At 35.9% G+C, this 23358-nt stretch overlaps 1 protein-coding gene across 4 annotated transcripts in view; it reads left to right on the forward strand.

The window, feature by feature from the left end:
* The window catches only part of LOC140142087 (glycine receptor subunit alpha-2-like), a 224845-nt gene that overhangs the window by 72730 nt on the left and 128757 nt on the right, over positions 1-23358 (forward strand). For all 4 annotated transcript variants that reach the window (XM_072164041.1, XM_072164039.1, XM_072164042.1 and 1 more), the window contains exon 2: positions 9331-9419. In XM_072164041.1, coding sequence (XP_072020142.1) covers positions 9331-9419 — 89 coding nt within the window. The remainder of the gene's footprint in view (positions 1-9330; positions 9420-23358) is intronic.

Raw genomic sequence — 23358 nt, forward strand, 5'->3', positions numbered from 1 at the left:
ACACCAAATTTATTACCATAACTAATTCCGTGGTTGAGTAACATGTCTTTGAAAGACAAGGAGGTCTCAAACAAAATGTACCAAATATGCCATTGTCTGCATGAGTAAGGAATATCACACTGTTTCCTTAAAACAATCGAAACTTACCTAGTAGAGAGCCCATACGCGTTCACTACAGCATTGCCTATCATTCTCATGCTTCTTATCAACCTGGCCACACGCTCCGGAGGGATAGCAATCCACTCGTCAAGCAAGAAGCAAGATCTGCCTTAAACCAGTCAAGGTGGCTTAATCTGTCACTCTAGTGCGCACAGCCAGACCAAGTTGGTCCCAGAGATGTTCTATAGGATTTAAGTCTGGGCTATCGTTGAATTCCTTCTTCTTGCAGGAAGTCATTTACAACTCTTGCCTCTTGCGGTCGAGCGTAATCAACATGTAGAGCAGCGTTCGGTCCATCATGTCATCAATATTCCACTTGACATTGACATCTCCGCTTTGACGAAACTTGGCTTTTAGCTTAGAGATCATACTGCAGGAAACTCCAAAAGTTGCCACAACTTGGTTCACTGGAGTATACTAGCAGCTAGCCTCAAGCTAACCAATAGCTAAAGCCTTATCCAGATCGGATAATCGGACCATAGTTGATTAGAACTTTCTTGCAAATGACCAGTCCACTATGAAGAAGTGACCAGCAAAAGAGATTGACTTGCGTTGATCCATTTCGACCCACCTGCAGAACTGTTAATCCCACCCTAGCATTTTTCCTTCAAAATGATATACTGCAAACGTTTCATTCATTCTTTTATTCATGTATTAGCCCCTCATTCATTCATTCATTCATTCATTCATTCATTCATTCATTCATTCATTCATTCATTCATTCATTCATTCATTCATTCATTATTCATTCATCATTCATTCATTCATTCATTCATTCATTCATTCATTCATTCATTCAAATCAATGAGATGAGTGCAGACAATGGTCAGTTTGCACAGTTTCTTTGAGACCTCACAGTCTTTCAAAGAAAGTTACTCAGCCATGGAATATGTTATCGTCATTTTGACGGGAGAGAATAATGTTTTCACTGATATTAAACAATATGGAGAAAGATTCCAAACAAATCTAATACACAGCCGTTTTTAAAGTTTTCAAACTTTTTTTGATGAGTTTATTTGCTATTCTCGTTCTGTGTGAATTGTAAATAAGTGTTTGAAAAGAATATAAAGTAAATAGGATAATAGTACAAGATTTGTTAGATTTAATCGGTTTTAAAATGTTTTAGAAGGTAAAGGAGGACAGTCGCAATGATTCACTGAGCTCAGTTAAGATTCGCTTCTTCTTTTTTTCATACATCTTTTTTGAGTGTAACTGTACCAACAATAATAATAAAATCACACAATCACTACTTAAACAATAATTACATTGGGGGACATGATGTTTATAGGATAACGTATTCACAACAGAATGTATTTAAAAGCTATTCAAATCAACTTGAGTATATTATTGTGTCGTCTGTTTGGCAAGCTCCTCATAAAATGCAGAGAGTTATGTTGATGCGACCCGAATTTAAGTGTTTTGAGAAACCTACTTCTATTTTAATTCTACTCTTCTCTACTGTGGCTGAATATAATGTCATTTCAGCATGATTTTTATACCACTAAAATAATGAGCGAAGTGTGTGTGTCTGTCCGGTTATGCGTTTCGTCGCGTTTCGACGCATCGATCCGATAGGTATTGTGAATATTATGTTGACCGGTTGGTTTAAAAGCTATCGGAGGTCAAGGTCAAAGGTCAACATTTCAAACTTTAACGGATCGGGCTCAAACTTGGTGGATTGAGTCACCCTTGGTACGAGGAGAATATATGTGACACGATCTGGTCCATGGGGGCCAAAGGCAGCACATTTGAAACCGAGGTAAAAATAAAGGTAAAAATATGGAGTAAAAAAACCAATGAAATACATAAGAAAATAGGCATCAAAAATCTTCATAACTTTAGAACAAAGTATTCTAGACATTTGGTGTTTTCAGTAAATGATAGCTTATTGTATGTATAATGTAATAATTACAATAACTCAAATTTTGAAAATGCCTCCTTTGGCCCCCATGGACCAGATCGTGACACATATGTGACCATCCAGCACAAGTGAGCCCTGAAGTCGCCAATCATCCTTTTGAGATATTCCAGATATTTAAAATGATGTATATCATGTCTATAGTACTTGACATTTAAGTAGTGAAAATCAATAAAACAGTCAATAGTTTCCTATTGTGTATTGTTACGTTCAATGGAGCATATCTCAATAGTGGCAATGGCGATATCCGGGCTCAGTTGTGGAGGATGGTCACATATGGCTTTGCGCGAAACAAACTTGAGTTCAACCAAGGTCAAAAGTCATACGGGGCTAAATTTACACTTCGCCCGATTTGGCTTAAACTTGGTGGGTGGAATCAATTGTATGAGGGGAGCACAAAAATAAATCGAGGTCATCCGATGTCAAAGGCCATCCAGGGGCTAAATTTTAAAATTCGCCGGAGTTTGCAATTCTCCATATCACGGAAGCTTGAACCAAACCAAACCAAGGTCAAAGGTCATATGAAGTCAAAACTTACAGTATGCCAAATTGAGCTTTAAAAGTGTTTAAAAGAATCCTCAATATGACGGGAACATGTCAAAAAGTCAAAAGGGGTCATCAGGGGTCAAATAGCATCGCTATCAGTTATTCTTACAGCTAACGGATGAACTAGTACTACCAATTTTGTAGAGATTGAAAAGTTGATTAAAATTAATAATAACTAGAGCAAAATGTTGCAGTTATAGTATGCAAATGTAAAAAAGTGCGGATTAGTTATTAATCGCCAGAAACCAAAAGGATATGCTTTATCAACTCGGCAGATGACAAAGTATTACATTTAATACTCGTTTCTTACTAATACAATTTTCGTTCTTGGTTTAAGGAGTAGCGTTTTTTGGCCATAATGACCTTCCCATGACATTTGACCTTGCGTTGGTCAGGTGACCTTTTGCAGATTGTCATTGATTTTAGAAACTTAAGTGACATCATTGTACTCTGTAATTTACGGAAGCGGTGGAATTCTGAAGGTGGTTCTGAAGCGGTGGTCTGAAGAAGTGTTGAATAGAGGAGGGCAGACATACGTCTTACTTCTTGATTTTAGCAAGCCAATCGACAAGGTGTCACATAAACGCCTTGCATCTAAGCTAACTTACTATGGCAAAAGAGGGAAGACACTCATTTGGATTCAGGATTTACTGTGAGACGTTAGCAACGTGTCACTATCAGTGGCACCCAACGGTAATTCTAGGAGTTCCACAAGGCTGAGCCTAGGCCCAAATATCTTCCTTCTGTATATTAATGACATTGTAACAAACATCAACTCAGATCTCCGTCTATTCGCGGACGACAGCATCATTTACCGTTAAATCCAGAGTACTGAAGACCAGGACACTCTCCAAAATGATTTGAACAAAGTCTGCTTGGTTCGTTTATAACAAATATTATGAGCGAACCGCAAGCGTGACGCATGCTATAACGTCTAGAATGGGATTCCCTCGCCACTAAACGACTACTCAACCAGGGCAGTATGTTTTTCAAAATCCACCATGGACTTGTGAACACCCAATTCCAGACTGTAGTTATACCATCATTTCGTCGGGGAAGAACAACCAAAACTATAAGTTACCAACCAATTCAGTCAAGAGTAAACACTTACATTATACTCCTTCTTTGTTCGCATCATCCCAATCTGGAACAAACTACCACAACCAGTCATTGCAGCAACAACAATCAGCCAATTCCAGACCCTGGCACTACCATCCCTCTGTGATATTGCTACTACACGAGCACACCAATCCCTGTATCCTGCCGGTCTTCGGTTTTTACTTGCACGTTGTAAATTTTTAGCACCTTCTGCCACGTATGCACAGCACAATCATCCTTGGACAAGCCTAGCTTATTTCAGGAGTGAGCGAACTGAATCAAGTCTCAATGTTACATACCGGAAATGAGCCATTGATTACCTTTGAATCCAATGTTTTATACAACTTTTAGGTGATTCATGTGTGCAGTTAATGTAATGTGGATTTTTATTTTGTGATAGGAACATTATTGTTAGTACCAATAACATTTGCGGCCATAATAAGCTTTGTATTGTCTCGAGTTGGTCATGTGACATTTGTGCCACAAACAATCGGTAAAACTCGGGTTTTGGTGTAAGCAAATACAACAATTCTTTTTTAAGTAAAGTCGTCAAGAATATTTCCTTTTTAATGATACCGTATTGTCATTGACAGCGGATTCCTATTAGATTTCGTACAAAAGCGCCACAAACATGAGTTTACATCATTTTGAATCACCCTGAATAGACGACGTTCTCGTAACCTCAATTCGGAAAACTTTGCTTTTATTCGCATTGCATCCTTAATTGTCTTCATTGTGTTTTCATCTACTATCATTTCCCGCGTGATTGATTACCAATTTGGTCGAAACTCAAAATTCATTACAAAATAATATATCATCCAGGCCTCTTGTTGGTTACAAAATATGATATGTTGCCTGATTTCACCGTCAGAGAAGTACTCTCTTTACACTCTAATTCACAAAATTAAAATGACGGTGTTTAAAGAGGACATATTTAAACATCAATCAATTAATGTTTAAAATCACGTTTTTGGTCTGTAGCCCGCTTTAACCAAGATTGTTTAACGCTCTGAAATGGCATGTAAATTGCGTAGCGTATAATTAATTTTAAAACGACAATCTGCACACTGACAATTTAAAAAAAACACGGTCAGACTAGCTTAACATTAGTCGAGCAAGCTGGCTAGTTTCGATTATCAGGAAAAACTAGTCGATTGTGCTTGACTAGCTTAAAATCAGCACTGGAGTGGTTTTTGACAATATATGGCGCCGAACCACATGCTACAGGTGCAGATTTTCTCCCGTTTGTTTCACTTCAGTTGTTGGGTATATGACTTCATTTTCCTAATCGGCCCTGAACCGGTTGGATGGTAAGATTCCAGAACATTCATGAACTTCATTAAAAGATATTTGATTATTCGTCTGATAATTTTTATGTGGAATTTGTTTTACGAGTGGACTAAATACTGTGTTGTATACGCCATTGGTATCACCACACACGCTGCGTATTATACATTCAATCTTCTCGCCATGCTCGGTGACTCGCTGACAATGCATTATGATCTTTTGCTGTATTGTTTGCATTGACTCGCATTATTTATTCATTTCACTATGGGTAAATTATATGCGCTGTTAGTTTCAATGAAGGAAGAACACAATTATTTGACACCGCAAGAAAATCTCATTTGTATTGACCCATCTCGCTCAGTCAGTGTTGCCGTTAACTTACAAGTCTTGGTCCCAGCCGATTTGGGCTCCTTTGTCACTAAACAAAACGTCTAGCGACAACCTCATAGTACGTCTTTTCTGATTGGCCAATCATCGTCATAAGATAATATTCTGACTGAGAATTGGCTGTCGATCAGCGCTGGGCTTCAGCGCATGCAACGGTTGATGGACACCTATGCAGTTACATAATCCAAACAACGTACATGAGTATGCACTGCGAGTCGCTGACATGAAAGGCGATACCAGACGATTGGCGCCCCAGTAACTGTGAGCTAGCGTATATTTTGTTTTCGCGGTATCCACAAATACTGGAAGGCCTATGATATTTATTGTCACTTACACATGTCACGTCCTATATCCAATTGAAAACAGTTTTATTTGGAAAATCAGTAACCAATCAGCGATCATCATTTCAAGGTTGTCGCCAGACGGTTTGTTAAGTGACGGAGGAACACAAACTGGCTAGGATCGAGACAATACCTGTAGTGAAAGAAACACAAAGGCGTGGCGAATCAACACTTGATATCCCAGTTTGATCCAAATGTCCTACGTCAGCCACGTTTAGCCAACGGAGAGACACTTCATTGATAACCCATTCAATGATTATTGATGTATGTTGCTCCAGCAACTCGTAAAGAAAATATACTTTCAAAGAATATCCAGATCCAGGATCTAAAGTAGTAAACTATCTTATGTTATAAACTGAACTATATAACACAATTTGGCTCTTTAACCGCAGTGTGTTTGGCAAAATTGTACTTTATTGTCAATGAACAAAAAGACAAACAGAGATAGAAAACGGGAAATAGAGAACCTGGATATTTCAGATGAAACTCATAACAACCCATTAGGTAGAAAAAAAAACATTTTTGGGGTATATTCTGTCTCAAACTATCGCCATGATCAACGGCTTCATCAAGACTTGCACCTCAAAATCATTGGGCAAAATGAATGGTATTTTGATTAAATAACGTACCTATCATGTAACCAGTGGCGTACCGTGGGCGCTCCAACCCCGGGGGCTGAAGAAAATTCAATTTTACCGCCCCTTCATCAACAGCCCGAAAAGGTTGACCCACGTTTTTTTTCGGTGGTTTGAAAAGTGAAGAGCAAAAAAAAAAAAAAGAAAGAAAGCAACACATTTTTGTATTGAATCTTTTTGCCGCCCTTTTTTCTTCTGACGCCCCTTCGTTTGCCGCCCTTCTTCTACCCCGGGGCCCAAAGTCCCCCCATACGCGCATGGTAACATATTATCTTCTTATTACCCATACAAATCCAAAAAATTGCATTATTATTACGTCGATTTTTAAATAAATGTTTTGGATTCAACCTGTGCTAAACTTGAAACATTTACTAACCGGTGTATTTCATGGACTACTAAAGAAGCAGTATGTACGTCCAAGCCTGGGTCACAGAGGTCGGAAGTTTTATACGAATAGACCCAGTGTCTTCAAAAAGACGTAAGAAGACAACATTAACTTTGCTAGAGTTACAAGTAAGCTGGATGCCCTGCAATCCGAGTTCTCCTCACTGAAAATGTCAATCACCGTAAAATCAAGTAATGTGTCTCAGGGATGAAACTGTTCCGTAATTTCAATGATTCAAGAATCAATGCTGAACTCTGCAGTAACAAGTCAAATTTACCGTTCTGTAGTATAGTATAAAAAAGGGGGTGGGGTAATTGACTCCGAGTCACTGTTGCGCAGCTCTCTCAAAGATTACTTGAAGTATGAAGAAGCTAAAGCTGACAAAGTTTCCTCTTGCTAATGTACATCGCTAATGTACAATGCCCACAAAAAAGCCCAGTGATAGAGCAAATTCCTTCATTGGAAATTTCGTCTGCATGAAAGCGCGTGATCAAGTCCTGCAAATGCATGTATCCTGAAGAATTCTTCGCAGAAGTTTGAAATTAGTCCACATCATCCTTGTGAAATGCAACAGCCACGTGTCAAGCTTCTACCGATCGAGCGACAGGCCATATTGCTGATGGGTGAAATTGCTATGATTATTATAGATTTTTAGCTGTACAAAGACAGTTTATAAAACTCAATCAGTTTCATACTATGTGATCCATAACATGATAAAATGTCATGTTCTTGGATAGCCAACTTGTTTATGCACTTTTTAATGTCTATTCAATGCCATTTTCTTTCGTGGTACATTAAGAATACCATCTGAACTCTGGATAAGGTACCTTTTGTATTCACATTTCGTCAGTGCTCCATAGAATTGAATCTATTATGTATCATCCTGGTTGGATAACAGTTTTATATGTTATATTCTTAGATTATTAATACACATATTGGAATTTTCCATGCCTGTGCCCTCTAAGCGTACTCGAATTCAGCTGACGCCGGTACAGCGTAGAGACATGGCGACATCGCTTATCTTACGCGCGAAGTTTATTTTGTGTACGCTCGCGCTATTTGCGCTATTTTGAGTTTGCTCACGCGGTACCTGACTTAGCGTCGATCCCCTGAGGCAACATGCCATGTTTCCACGGTATGGTTATATTATTCGATTCACATAGTAACTGAATTCATCGCTAAAATTAGTTTTTCTTGTTAAACGTGCTAAAATATGTGAATGTTTGTTATATTGACTGTAATGATACGGTAACACATTTCTTGAAACGTTACGGCTGTCGCTTCGATATTGTCATCGCTTTGATTGTCATTGTGTATAGCCCCATTTGTTATGCCGTCACTTCAGTAGCTCTCCAACCTACTTTATTATATGAAGTTTATATATCTAAATGTTTGTTTTAAATCTTAGTTCCAGGTGTTTAATTTAGTTCACATGTAAGTTTTAATTCTAGTTACGGGACCTAACTGTTTCATTTAATTAAACCCATCCACAACAAAGAAACCATCAGCAGCACAAAATGCACCGCCAATATACAGTAAATCAAAAAATTAAGGTACCAGTTACGTTCACCCCCTGTATAAACAAAGGCAGATATGTAACAATTAGAACCAACAGCCAATAGCTACATCTTTTAGCTCGAATTTAAGACCTCATTCGTTGACATTGTTAAAAAAATAAAGACACGCCGATCCATAAACCCAAGGAAGATGTCAATCTAAAAGTTGCAGTTTGCCACATTGCATGCCTTATTGATTTGTACACAAAGCGTTCGCAAACAAGAAAACTAGCGCTGTGCTTTCATTAATTAGCACGAAAAACTAGCGTCATGCTTTCACTGATTAGAACACAAAAGTGCAACTTTTTAGTCATATCTTCATCAGTTTTTGGACTACCGTTTCTTTAATTCTCAACCAATTTCAATAAATAAGGTCTTGAATCAGAGCTAAAGAGTACAGGCATCGGCTGCTTGTTTTAATTTTGACACATTTGTCTTTATTAAGGATATACATGGGTGAACACAACTGGTACCTTAATTGTTTGGCTTACTGTATGATCGGTATGCCCACTCACCCCAATACTCACCATTTCTTAACTTATCTTAGTACTGTTTCCCTCATGCATAGAATACGTTTTCGTCACAACTATCATGTTATAATTTATGATTAATTACATCATATCAAGCAATTAAAGATATCGATCTTACGTTCCCATAATACGTTAACCGGGAACTTTATCACCCGAAAATTATCTTTTTGCAATAATAATAATTATTAATAATAAGTTACCAGCAAAGTAATGGATACGTCTCGTTATTTAATTTCTAGACACCCAGGGTACAAGTGGCATAGGTTACTTTTAAAACAAAACTTTTAATCAAATGATAGATCAGTCGATATGTGCATCAGGTTACCTGAGCTGTTTCTCTATGAAATGTAAGAAAGAAACATTATTTAACGCCAAGTGGAAGTTGATGCCCTGAGTGATCGATGATAATTTTGTAAGCGATTTTGCCATAAATTGTAATCTTAAACGGGATGCACTAAAAGATTCTTAATTTTCATTTTTGTTCGTAGGGCAACGGCTTCCGAAAACGTCTCTAGTATTTTACAATCAATCGTTTCCGGACAAAAGTACGATTTCAGAATACGTCCAGATATTGATGGTAAGAACATGATGGCGAATTTATACTCGAATGTGTGTGTAATTGAATGTTTTATAATTTGTATTGTTGAGCATAAATACTAATACTCGTAAATGACGAATTCGTCACATGCAGAGTTCACACAGAATTATGTGAAATAAGATCAATGCTGATAAAGTGCCTCGTATAAAGTTTATTCATTCACAAAGAAAGCATAATTTGTATACAGTGAGCTTATCCTAAGAAGGTCAAAAGTGTGTTCAAAGGACAGACATGATCGATTTATTTGCCGTATAATCCTTCTTTATGGCCTACAAATAATTATAAAGCCAGTTAGAGTAGCTGTGTTGAATTGGCCCATCTTAGAATGGTAATGACTTCTGGTGAAAATTGTGATAGTTATTTTATAGCGGGCTTGACGAAATAAATATCACAGTTACCTCTTTGCAAGTCTTGTGATTCTTGAGTTATGATGTAAAGAGTGTCCAAACGAAACATCTTCATAAAACGACACATATTTAAAGAACCACAATACATTAAGTATTTTAATGCGTCTGTTTTTGATTCCGTACCCTTAAAATCTTCCAATTAATTTGAAATTGGAGTTGAACAACCATATCCTGACACGCTTAAAAGTCTAGGAACTAAATTGCATACGGGCTTTAGTTAAGAATTGAGTTCAACACCCATGTCTACCAATTTGTAATACCATGAGGTATTAGGATAAACACTCTAGAGGGCGCACGCCACTAACTAAACTCCCACTGAAATACGTTTAAATATACATGAGAGTAAGTCTGTTTTTCTACCCCATGTAAAACCATTTTCATATTTTGCTAGCACAATGTCTAAAATAAAGATTGAAATTTAATTTAAAATGGGTTTTTTGACACAAGTTGAGAGTAGCTTTTAAGCTAGGGGACCTGAACAGCGCCACACTTATTTTCAGCTTGCACGAATGCCTCCTTACCATGTCCGCACGCGGATTAGTTTCGGGAGCCAAACTTTTTGACCAGATCAAGATTTATTTTGATTATAATAAACAATCATGGCTACTCATCTTGCTCCCAAGGGACACCCACTTGTTTTCAATACCGACCTATGTTTACCGGGACTATCAAGGGTTACACCAAATGTAGTCCTTCAAGGAGGACCACGCTCCATTTAGTACGATAGTCCACGCCGTCAGGCGTGGGTCCTTCTAGATTAGACATATCCTGACCTGGAAAGTCGAGGGAAATGTCAAACTGATTAATTGATGCCTACTGATTAGCTACTAATGATATTCAGCCAATCCGATTGACTAAATATCATCAATAGCTGTCAGTAGGTGTGGCTTGCCTCCTGCTACCAGAACACTGGCTTCCAGCTTGGAATTGACACCAGTATTGCGTAACAAAATTGATTATAAACCCTCTTCAGTTGCATGTGTTAATCCTGTTATAATACTCGGTTTTCTTCTTACCCTCAGTTCACTGACCTGTAGGTTGCACACACTCAATTCCTTTTGTCATCACTCCATTTAATATTGTCCTGGTTAACCTCGATTCGTTACTATTTTTGTATAGAGGTTGTGCTTGAAATTATTTGATTGCAGTGCAGTCCATTCAATCAAATGTTGTCATAAACCTATTTGATCGTAGTGCATTTGTTACGTGTGTGAGACGAACTGTCTCGGTAGATTGCAATCATGCTTACGTGGAATAGATTTGAGTATACCGCCATATTTACGGTATGATACGTCATATGCACAACCTATATTAATTGGGATAGTTGGCCTATTCGTTTAACATGTAGACCCCCTCTCCCCTTCCCTTGTCTTTTGGTTATGTTATGTAATGTTGATTTATTTTGTTAATTTCATTTGATTTCAGGAAAGGCTAACTTTCAGACCTTTTGGTCTTCCAGCATTTTCCTCCATATGTACCGTGTTTTTATATATTTTTTTGTAATGTCTTTGATTTTTATGGAAATAAAATATGAATGAATGAATGAATATAGAATTGGAGGACACACGCTTTATAAAAACTTTGGATTTCACTCATTTATTTACTTTAATTCCTTTTCTTGAAAAAAAAGAAGTTCAGCAAGTTCTTTCTTTCCTTCTATCTTTCTTTCTTTCATTAGTTAATACGGGCCTATAATTACATTTATTTCATGTATCATCATTTATGTTATATTATTAATGTGTATTCATTAATTATTCGTTTATATATTTATTTCTATTCATTAGTAGGCCCTATTTGTTTTATTATTCATTTATTTATTTATTTTATTTTCGTTGATTGATTTATATATTGCCATTGATCAGGCTTTGATCATTATTCATTTTATTCAATTATTTGTTGATATACTACCATTTATTTATATAAATAAAATATTTATTTATTATTTATTTATATTAAATTTATATTATTTTATTAAATCATCAATTAATTTTTCAATTGATCAATTGATCATCTCCAATCTTATTTTTGTCACGTTTTTGACTTTTGACTTTTTGAAAATAAGTTAAAGCCGTGTTCGAATGTGCATGGAGCTCTACAACTACAAAAGGTCAAGGGACCCAGGGACCCAAATGTATTTAAGCCTGCGGAATAAAATAGCATAATTCATTCACAAATAGCCCTATACATATCGTCGGTCGCATCACATACTGGTCTATCTTGAAAAACACGCATTTCGAGAAAATCGCAATTGAATATCTTCGTATGGTTAATTTCCCGATATCGTATTTAAAATGCGTTTCATACTGGTCTATCTTGGGGCTATCTCGATTTCGCGAACAATCATGACAAAGACGTGATTTTAGACGCATCACATACTGGTCTATCTCGAGATAGTATGTAATGCACTTTCAATACGATATCGGAAAATTAACGATTTCACATACAGAACTACAACTTAAGTGTAGTTTTAAACAATATTACATACGTAAATATAATTAATGATTCCTCTTAAATAAATCTGTTAAGTATATGCTTTAATTTAAAATCACGTTCATGAAAATCCATAGTCTAATTAAATTATAGAAAGGTAAACTTAATACGAAGATTTTCAATTGCGATTTTATAGAAATGCGTGTTTTTTTCGAGATAGATCAGTATGTGAAAATACGTATTTTGAAAAAATCATAGATAGCTTAAATTTAACATTTTATAACTAATTATTTAGGGACAATTGAGGTCTGTAATTTGTTGTATTGGAAGAGCTCCGTAAAAAAGAACTAAAAATTTATATACCAAATTTCTCAAAAATGTCAAAAATTCAAGATAGACCAGTATGTGATGCACCCGACGATATGTAGGTACTCTACAAGAATAATTGGCATCATATTGGCCATACTGCAGTTACTGTCCGTTTTCCTATACACAATACACAGTGCTCTTTCCCATTGACGCGTGACCTCTACAAATAGCCCTACGTTAAAAGTATGGGGATATGACTAGTTAACGTCGCTGTGTGAAAAATAACCGGCCAATATTAAAAGTACTCTTCTAAAGTTCTAGAAAATATAGTTTTTTAACATGTCCTAAATTTTAGCTAATTTAGATGTTTGGAAATATTCGTACTTTGGTGTTTTAGTTAATGTTATAGGTAATAGTACATTGCCTAGTTAACGTCGCTGTGTGAAAAATAACCGGCCAATATTAAAAGTACTCTTCTAAAATTCTAGACAATATAGTTTTGTAACATGTCCTAAATTTTTAGCTAATTTAGGTGTTTGGAGAGGGTCGTACTTTTGTGTTTTAGGAAGGATATGTAATCGACAGATAACACCAAAAATATGAAGAAATTATTTCCAAACCGTGTTAAGTCAACAATCATTATGTTGCTCATTTTCAAGAATGCTGGTTTACAAAAAGCACGCCATTGTCTCATTTCAAGAACAAAAGCACACATACCATTGTTTCCTTTCGTTTCCTTTATAATCGGTTACCCAACTGAAGCTATAATACAAACTTTATTGAGATATCGCACATGAAAACAGTCACATGTGCACAGCCAGAGACGATCCGATTTAATCAGTTGAGCTATTTCAATGAGTGTTATCTTGGTTTAATAGCTTTTAATGGGGTTAAGTCCGGCAAAGGTCGAGATGAATTCTACTGTAGACATGACTGCATCATGCAAGGCTAAAACTACCTAGAGATGAAATCAAAATTCACCGGACGGTTGACCGTATAGAACAATAGAAACCCGCCGGTCGAGTTTTTATTTCATCCCCTAAAGGATCCAATGACCTATATACTAGTATATGAACTGGTACCAACCTTACCCCCCCCACCCCCCTAGATGTGACGGTTGCCAATTTTGGCCCAGATATACAAAGTCAAGAACTCCAGTGTCAAAACAATGGGCCAGACTTTCTGTAGGGTCTAACTATATCAGTTTCAGGGCTCTACGTAGGCACACTGATATCACCAAGCATTTTCTTTACATGGTACAAGCTCCAAAGGTCAAATATTATGAACCAAACAGCTCTTTGGGCCCCAAATGTTAAAATGTATTTGGGGCCAAACTGTTTGCATTGTGTTCACAAGTTGATTCTCTGTCTAAAGGAGTTATAGTAGATAAATAAAGGACCAAATCAAAGGTCGACGACGTATTATAAACGAATTTGCTTTCGTTTGGAGACTGGCCCCTCCGTCCGTAGATGTGAAATGTTGAGAATTCCAGACCAAAAGATCAACTTTGACCGATATTTGACCCCAAAATATATGGTTTTATAAACGTAGACTTTTTGACCCCCTCCCCCTGCTAAACGGAAAAAATCGATTATATTACGTCATCGAACTTTTGGTTTGTTCCCTAAATAATATAGCTTATATCGAGAAATTATGATTTCTTTCATTTTTACTTGCTTACTTCTTTGTTTAGAGATTTTTAGATCAAAGACTAATCATATCAGAACCAGAGTATTAATGATTATTGATGCTTAATCAGTCACTAATGAATGAATTTCATGCATATGAATTATAAACGAATGCAATTTGTAATTGAATTATAGAATGAATGATTGGTAGATTGGTTGATTGAGAGACTGATTAATTTGAGATTGATGAAGTTATGAGCGGTCAATAACTATTTGGCTGACTGGTTGAGATTTCCAGATCTAACACTATGGACCACAATGGCCTCATCTTAATGACATAGTTCAATAACCTCAATTAAATACTCAATAGTGCACATTTGACCTCAAGTTTCAGAGTATGAGTTTTGTATCCAAATTTTCAAAGGTCATTCAATGACTATACAAATGTATTGGGGTTAAAGAATTGTGCCCTTATTAATTATAGATGAGCATGTTGTGGATCCTAGTGTAAGACCATGAAGAGACAATTGAGAGACTGATTATAAATTGAGTGGTTGCTTGACTCGATTACTTGATTGATTGATATTTTAACACCAAGATACGGTACATTAATTGCGAGACTACAATGTAATTTGATAATAATTGATCGATTGATCGAACGAATGATTATTGATTGATGCTTGATGAGTAGTTCAATGATTGACTGACTATAAATTCATCGATATATCAATCTAATAAGTTATTGTGATTCTATTATATTATATTATTATATTAATTGATTGGATGACCATATCAATTAATTGATTAATCAATCAATTCAATAATGATTCTGATCGTTTTCTTGATTGTTTGTTGAATACTTATTGGACGGATCGTTGGTTGAATGAATCAAAGAATCCCTTGAACTTGAAGAACAGTTTGCATCCATTTTTCGTAAATCGGAGTAACTTCTAATTTTTCACCCCTAGCGTGCAAATTGACCTTGGACCTGTCGAACCTCAAAACTCAATATGTCTTATACGTGCGCAAATAATGTTACACTTTTGTGATCCTTAGACCCAGGAGCATGTTTAATTTTTGCCCCCTATATGACATGAGCATGTAGGGTGTTTGAGGGTCTTTTTTGAGAGTCACGGAGTTCCAATATATATAGCTTGGTAGACAAAAGTTTTGAATTCAGCATACCCGAATTAAACAAAACAATTTGGTTGCCAGCTTTTACGCGAACTTGCCGCTTGATGCTTAAATAAGCACATTTCCAAAATAGAGCCAGACTAATATAACAACACTGATTTTACAAAATAAATCAATATGTGACTATCCACATCGAAACGCTCGTAAAGTCGGCCCCTGGTCAATTTTGTTTTCTTCCGTGTTTAGAAAATATATATCATAAGCTTTACAATGATATATCATTTGACTTCAAACGATATCCAGAAGCGGAGTTATGGCTTGTCAACTTTGCTCCTTCAGTGAAAGGATACATTATTTTGGTGCTACAATATTTCTCTTTTCTACATTGCTGGTATTAAATATTAAATTGTGATAATTGGCGGTCACTTCAAATCATCCCCAAGTCAACGAGGTTCAGGAATGTCCTCTCATTGTTAATTGTTGGTTAACCCACCACTTGAACAGGATTTAGCCATAGCAAACAAAGACTAAAGCTATTTACTATAAGTATAAGCTTATATCCTCTTCAACAATAGGATTAAAGATTGATGTGCGGACTGGACTGAAATGAGAAACTTGTAGGACAATTATTGGGTACATTATGAATACAAGCTTGATGCACATTTTGGACTGTAACTCGAAATACAATTTGCCGACTTTACGAGCGGTTTGAGATGGATGGTCACATATGATATCACGATTTAGGCCTACACTGGTCGAAACCCAGCTACTTCAAAAGTGTGAAGTGTTTTGATCCATGCAATCTCATAATCAATTGAGATGACTAGCGTACTCGTCCCAGTTACATAACAGATGCGGTTAAATAATGGGCGGGGTTACCAACCATATTTGGAGTTATTACGTTGTCATTAACTGGGTTGGTTCAAGTCACTGCTTATGGTAATTCGAGTGCGCTGCTTGGGGTAGATCACGAATCTATAAGGACCAACGCCTGACGGCGTTGATTATAGTGCTAAATATTGCGTTGGTCCTGTATGGACTAACCAAATGCGGATGGATTTAGTGGTGTGCTGCCTAGATCACTGATAGGGGGTGGTTGACTCATATTGTAGGGTACATTTTTCACACAGGGTAAAAAATGAACATGCTTCGATCTTGTTGAAAGATATATCAAATTACTCGTATGATAAGGATAAAACAAATGTATAGTGTGTGCTATCTACCACCTATCGTTTTGAGTTATCCTACAAAAACCCCATTAAGGGAAAATATCATGTTTTTGTTTGTACGGGAGTCAAAATTTCAACTTACTCCGATTTGGGCAAAAATGATGACAAGTTGCTCATCGTGATATAAGAATTTTGAAACGGTCTAGAACTTGCCTTCTAAACTGTTTACTTGTTGTATTGTGTGCACTGGAAGTCAGAGATCAACAGTGGCCCGTGGCCACACAATTGCCTTTGACCTTGTATGCCCTCTATCTTTTCTGATTCTGTTCAGCTACACAAACAATTTGCTACCAACTCAATAACAATAGATTGTAGATAGCACAAATTCCACATTTTTTAATCCTTGTAATCAGACATGTAATCTTTCAACAAGATGGAAGCATTTTCAGTGGTTTACCTCTGTGTGACCTTTTGTGACCTCTAGCGAAAAACGTACCCTAAAATTGGAGTCCACTACCTATCTAGCAGTGACCGAGAGGGTCTTATACATTGTACTAACTGGTTGACATGGTTGTTGAACTAGAGCTTTTTTTCCAAAACCCTTGCTCCTAGACTATAAAGGTAATCTACATACAGTGGTACAATTCATGCAAACAAAAGTATTCGTCGCTATAAGGAAGCCGCGAATCCACGGAATCCTTTCTATTCTTTATAATCTCCGTTCTTGTCTATCTGTTGATCCCCGTCGTAGATTTATATACTCAGTATTTTTAGAGAGTGAAAATACCGACTGTTTATAAATTAAGCAATAATACGGTGGAACAAAGTAAGCCGAAATTACCTTTCAAAGCAGGGTTATTTTACGATTTCGGTACGTTGTCATAAAGTTGGTGTTTGGATTTAAGGTTTGAAGGTATAATACTATGATTGTGATTCATAAGTGTATCGAAGCATGAAATCAGAAAGTCAGATGCAATATAGACGACTTTACCTTTGCATGTTTCCATAGAGAAATTACTTGCCAGTAGTAGTGTAGATAGTACAAGATAAAACAAGGAAACAAACAAGTTTATTAAAATGAGAAATATAGAAAAATGGTCTTAAATCATAGCTTGAGGAGGATATATTTTATTTTCTCTTTTAGCTCTTATAATCGGGTTTTTTTTATCACCTCTTGCACACTGCATTATTTTATTTCTGGCGTATTATGTTACGTTATTCAAGTTTTGTACTTTCAATTTCTATATCATATCTTGGAAAGGAAAACAAAACAAAACAAAGTAATAACAACAACATTGTAACTGGTAACAAGTGTACGAGCAGAACCTAAATAGCTGTATATTAATATGCGCCGTAAACGTTACTGTTTGATTTGAAATGTCATTTGTTTTCCCAGACTTTTTCCTTTTTAAGCCACTGCCCGCGAATCCATGTATATTTACAATCATTATAATATGAAACGTATTGTTGTCATAGCAAAAAGGAATTTCGATCATTTATTTCAATTCTCTAAAAAATTTAAATAAATGTAAGTGATTACAATTAGACTTGATGTAAGTTGCATGAAAGCGTTAACCCAAATTTGAGTAAGGTTAATGATTAAATTCGAGTAGGTAATAAGCTTCCTAATGAGAGAAAACGGCCGTTACTTAACAATTGACCTCTTGTATCTTTATGCACTCACGTGTTCACCAATCGTAATCACGGAAGTCTACTTAAAAGGGCATTTCGTGATACACGACATAACCCCCCCCCTCACTTGTCTCAAAAAAAGTTGAGATTTTATATCACTGGAAACCCCGGGCTACATAATGTTTATGTACAAACAAATTTCTTGCAGATTAATTCGTTACTTTCAGCAAATATATCGTGAATTTTGTTCTGGTATACCAGAAAGAAATTACAACGCATTGTCTATGGAGCAGTGAAATACACATAATCATGCATAACTCGCAAACGCAATATCGGAATCAACTGAAATTTTGGGAATATGCTTTTTTCGTGGATATCTACTGAAAAATGTCATAAAAAGAGGATGCCAGGATCACGAAATACTGCTTTAATATATTTAAACATTTTATATTGCAAATAATGCAAAGAATCAAGCGAATCAAAAATATCAAAGTTTACATTCGAAAATGTAAACCTATTACGTATAGGATAATGGCCAAGGATTAGAACGTGAGTGGCTAAGAATGGCCGTGGGCCGGAGGCCCTAGGCCATTCTTAGCCACTCACGTTCTAATCCGCGGCCATTAACCGACTTAATACACACTTATGACGTCGCGCTATTGTTTTACCGCTCCATTATTTTCCACGAATGGAGTGTTATTGAAATTTGATGCTCTTTACAAATTGATCAATTGCTCACACTGAATACACTATCAAATACACTAATAGAATGATCGTACTAGGTTCGGGTGAAAAATACACGGACTCAGCTTTATGTAAAATTTCTATAGAATTACCCATCATATCACGATCCAGGTGTTTAGTTTAAATCATCCGTAACCACGTTCTTGAATTATAAAGATCTAAAATGTTTGTTACCCAAATTGAATAAACGTAGATTCGTAAAATCATTAAAGTGATTAGAAGTACAATCAATAGTTCTTTATGCCCACTTCTAATGTGTTAACTATTGACATGATTGAAGTAGTTGCGTTTAGGTCTGTATTTTGCATAATAAAGAAAATTGGCAAACTGGTCATAGGTTAATATGAAATAGTTAAATGCAGATCATTGCAGTTTTGTACCTCAAGAAAGGTAGACCTGCCGCTATCATGAGCAATGATATTCTTCTCTATGAATCGAGTGTTCGATTTTGGACAACCTTGCAATTATGGACACTATTTATTTATCTTGGATACTAGTAATTATAATTTGTGATGGAATCATTCCGAGGATATATATCGTTGATTCGCAGCAAGGACCTAAATCAGGTATGATTCTACTTTAAGCCGAAGTAAGGTACGAAAATTTTAAATGTGTAAACTTAGTTTTATTTGGTTGGCCTTATTGCAACCCATTTTACCTAGGCCTATTATGTCCCTGAACTTCGGCGGCAAAAACAACAACAAACAAACTTCGCCGCTTCCTACGCGAAATAAAAGCTCAACTTCCAATACCTCTCCCGAAATCAACTGGAGCGTCCCTAACATTATAATATTTAATTATCGGATAGGCCTACTGATCGATGTAAGTAAATATTCAAACATGCCAAAATACTATCAGATGAAACATCAGATGTACTAAAGTGAAATAAAAATTATACCGAAAATAGACCTACTGTGGCTTTTATCATTATTAAACATGCCCAAAGCAAACGATTTAAAAATAAACAGATACATAGGCCTAAATACATGATACATAATGTGTATTATGTAGCAATGTTGCCCAAAATGTAACAAATTAAACGTTGGTCCCAAGCCACTGAAAACGTATAAAAATATAAAGAACAAAAAAATGATATAAAAACACTAAGCGTAGAAAGAAAGGTCCAAATAATTTAAAGTTACGGGCTTACTAAGTTAAGCCTAAATAAGCATTTTCCACCAAAGTGAGGGTAAAAACACATCTTGCATAATAAGTATATACAACTTTTAACCTGCCCGTTTTGATCTTGCCTTACTTTTCACAGATTGCATTGTAAATTTATGTTTAAGGGCTCGGATAGCGACGTTTTCACGTGTAGGCCTATATAATATATTTGAGGGACCTGAGAGCAAATCAGACACATCGAATTGGATTTTGAACACGAGGAATGTCCTTCTGATATCAAATAATTCTGATTTTTATTAAATTCGCGATATATACATTACACATTTTATGGCAAATTATTAAAATTGTAAATTGTAAAAAAAAAGTAAATGTATAAATCTAACGATATGCACCTAAAGATTATGAAGTTGGGATGAACAGCTGTCCATCATATGAAAATTTTGACCTTCATTATTACAGATTTTTTCCTCAAAACACTAAAAATGTAGGTCTTTTTGGAAAAAATGTTTATGTTCAATATGAAAGGTCAAAATTTTCAATTCGGCTTTTCATCCCAGCTAGGCCTACATAGGCCTACAGTTTCATTACATATCATTTATTAGATTTATAAAGTTTACTTCGAGGACTGTTAAATTAAAAATATGACATTTTAATAATTTGCCATAAAATTTGTATTATATCACGAATTTCACAAAATCAAAATTATTTTTTTTTTTTATATCAGAAGGACAATCCTCATATTCAGCATGTAATTCGATATGTCTGATGTGCTCTCATGTCCCATAACAATAATGTGCAAATGTTGCTATCCGCTTCCTTAATTTATTGTATTAATGAAAATCATAGTTTTGTTGTTTTTCGTATCATTGTTTTGCATGAATGAAGTGATGATAACAATACTGCACTTTACGCAAATACATGCTTTTCGAAAGTGCAATTGTTATTAACACTACATTCGTAAATGCCAGTACTTTTTCCCTGAAAAGTATTTGCTTTTAAAAAAAAAGAGAAAGGCATTTACGAATGGCGTGTTATTGTAATCATCGCTCCATTCGTGGAAAATAATGGAGCAGTAAAACAATAGCGCGACGTCATAGGTGTGTATTAATATTTGATAGTGTTCATGCATACAAAACTGTCATAGCATAAAATAAATTCGACCATTTATTTCAATTCTCTAAAAACTTTAGATAAAGGTAAGTGAGTATCATTAGACTTGATATAAGTTGCATGAAAACGTTAACCCAAATTTGAGTAAGGTTAATGATTAAATTCGAGTAGGTAATAAGCTTCCTAATGAGAGAAACGTCCGCTAGAATTACTAGTTACTTAACAATTGACCTCTTGTATCTTAGCACTCACGTGTCCAGAAAGTCTACTTAATACATATACAATAATACATTTTATATTTCAAAGACTGTTCAAGTGAATGGAAAATATTAAAGGTTCCATTCTAAAATGTAAACCTATTATTATTTGATAGTGGTACTTGCAAATAAAACGCATTGTGCTTTCCGCCACAATGAGTTTCATAAATTTAATGCAAGTAAAGTCCCCGAAAGCTAAACTGGTAACAAGGGTACTAGTCCTGGCCCTGTCCTACAGACCCGTATACAATTTTTCAGGAAGAAAGTTTGAATGTTGATTCGAGTAGGGTATGCTTAGGTCTTTCAAATTCTACTAGGTGGAAAATTCCAAACCCGGGCAAACTCTGTATATGGCCGTTTTTCAAAATGGCTGCCAAAATGTACTTATGAACCAGGTATAATGACAATAACTCTGAAACTATTTGACCTAGAGGGGTGATTGAGGTGTCTATCCCCACTAAATCAAGGCTGTCTGATTGAATGAAGGGGTTTCATGGTTGTCCGAGATCTAGGACACCTGAAATCCAAGATGGCCGCCCGTAGCAACCATAATCATCATATTCGCCAGATGAAATGACAATAATTCGGAATCTGCTTGACCTACAAGGGTCATTAAGGTGTATATCCCCACTAAATCAAGGCTTTCTCATTGAATAAAGGAGGTTTCATGGTTGTCCGAGGTCTAAGACACCTGAAATTCAAGATGGCCGCCCATAGCAACCAGATAATCATCATATTAGCCAGATGAAATGACAATAATTCGGAATCTGCTTGACCTGCAAGGGCCATTTAGGTCTCTATCCCTATGAAATCAAGACTGTCTAATTGAATGAAGAGGGTGTCATGGTTGTCTGATGTCTAGGACCCCCGGGTCTAGGACAACCACAATCTAAGATGGCCGCCCATAGCAACCATGTAAATATTCACATTAACCAGGTGAGATGACAATATCTCAATAATTATTTGATCCAGAAGAGCAATTAAGGCGTGTAACTTCGCTAAATCAAGGCTGTTTGATTAAATGATGTGATATCATGGTTGTCCGAAGTCGAAGTCACACCAAACCAGATGGCAGCCATAGCAACCACTATTAACCAAGTAAAATGTCATCAATTAGAACCTCTATATAAACATAGAGGCTGGATTAATGCCACCAAAATACGTTTTTTTTCACTATAAAAAATGGGTTAGAGTGTCATTGAAACAGCATTATAAGCATTAAATATTCAAAATAATCGATGAAAAATGGCTTTGAGGGTTATAGCAGAAACATTTCTCCCTAAATTATGTTGCTAATATGTTTTTAATCCAAAATGGCGCCGATTATGAGGTCCAAAATGGCCTTCAAAATACATTTTTCACTCAAAAAATGGGTTAGAGTGGCATTAAAACAGCATTTAACACATTAAATATTCAAACTTATCAATGGTAAATGGCTTCAAATCCAAAATGGTGCCAATTGCATTCTTAGGCGTCTAAGATGCAATCTTAGGTGTCTAAGAATTTCGCGGTAGACTTCACAGGACCAGGAATCCCAAACAACCAATCATCTTATGCGTATTCAATTATTGACCGATGAAATCTTAGACGCCTATATATAGATTTTAATTGGAGTGCACCTGCTGTTGTTTGTCCGACCAGATGCATGATATTTGAACCCATATAGAATTGTTTTTATAATGATTGCAATAATGTTAGGACAAAAATAAAACCTCACAGTCCAGTCGTATTAAATTCGCTTAAGGGGGTACTACATCCATGTGGTAAATTTGTGACTATTTTTGCATTTTACTCAAAAAAAAAATAACACACTGGTAACAAAAGTTATGTATATTATTGGGGCAAGGAATCCAATTACTACACTGAATTTTCAGTGACTCAAAATAAGCGGTTCAATATATATGATAGGAAATGAGGTACATCTTAGCGGTACCTTATTTCTTATCATAAATAACGAACCGCTTGTCTTGGGT

Source organism: Amphiura filiformis, chromosome 20 (genome assembly GCF_039555335.1).
Source record: "Amphiura filiformis chromosome 20, Afil_fr2py, whole genome shotgun sequence".
NCBI classification, from domain to species: Eukaryota; Metazoa; Echinodermata; class Ophiuroidea; order Amphilepidida; family Amphiuridae; genus Amphiura; species Amphiura filiformis.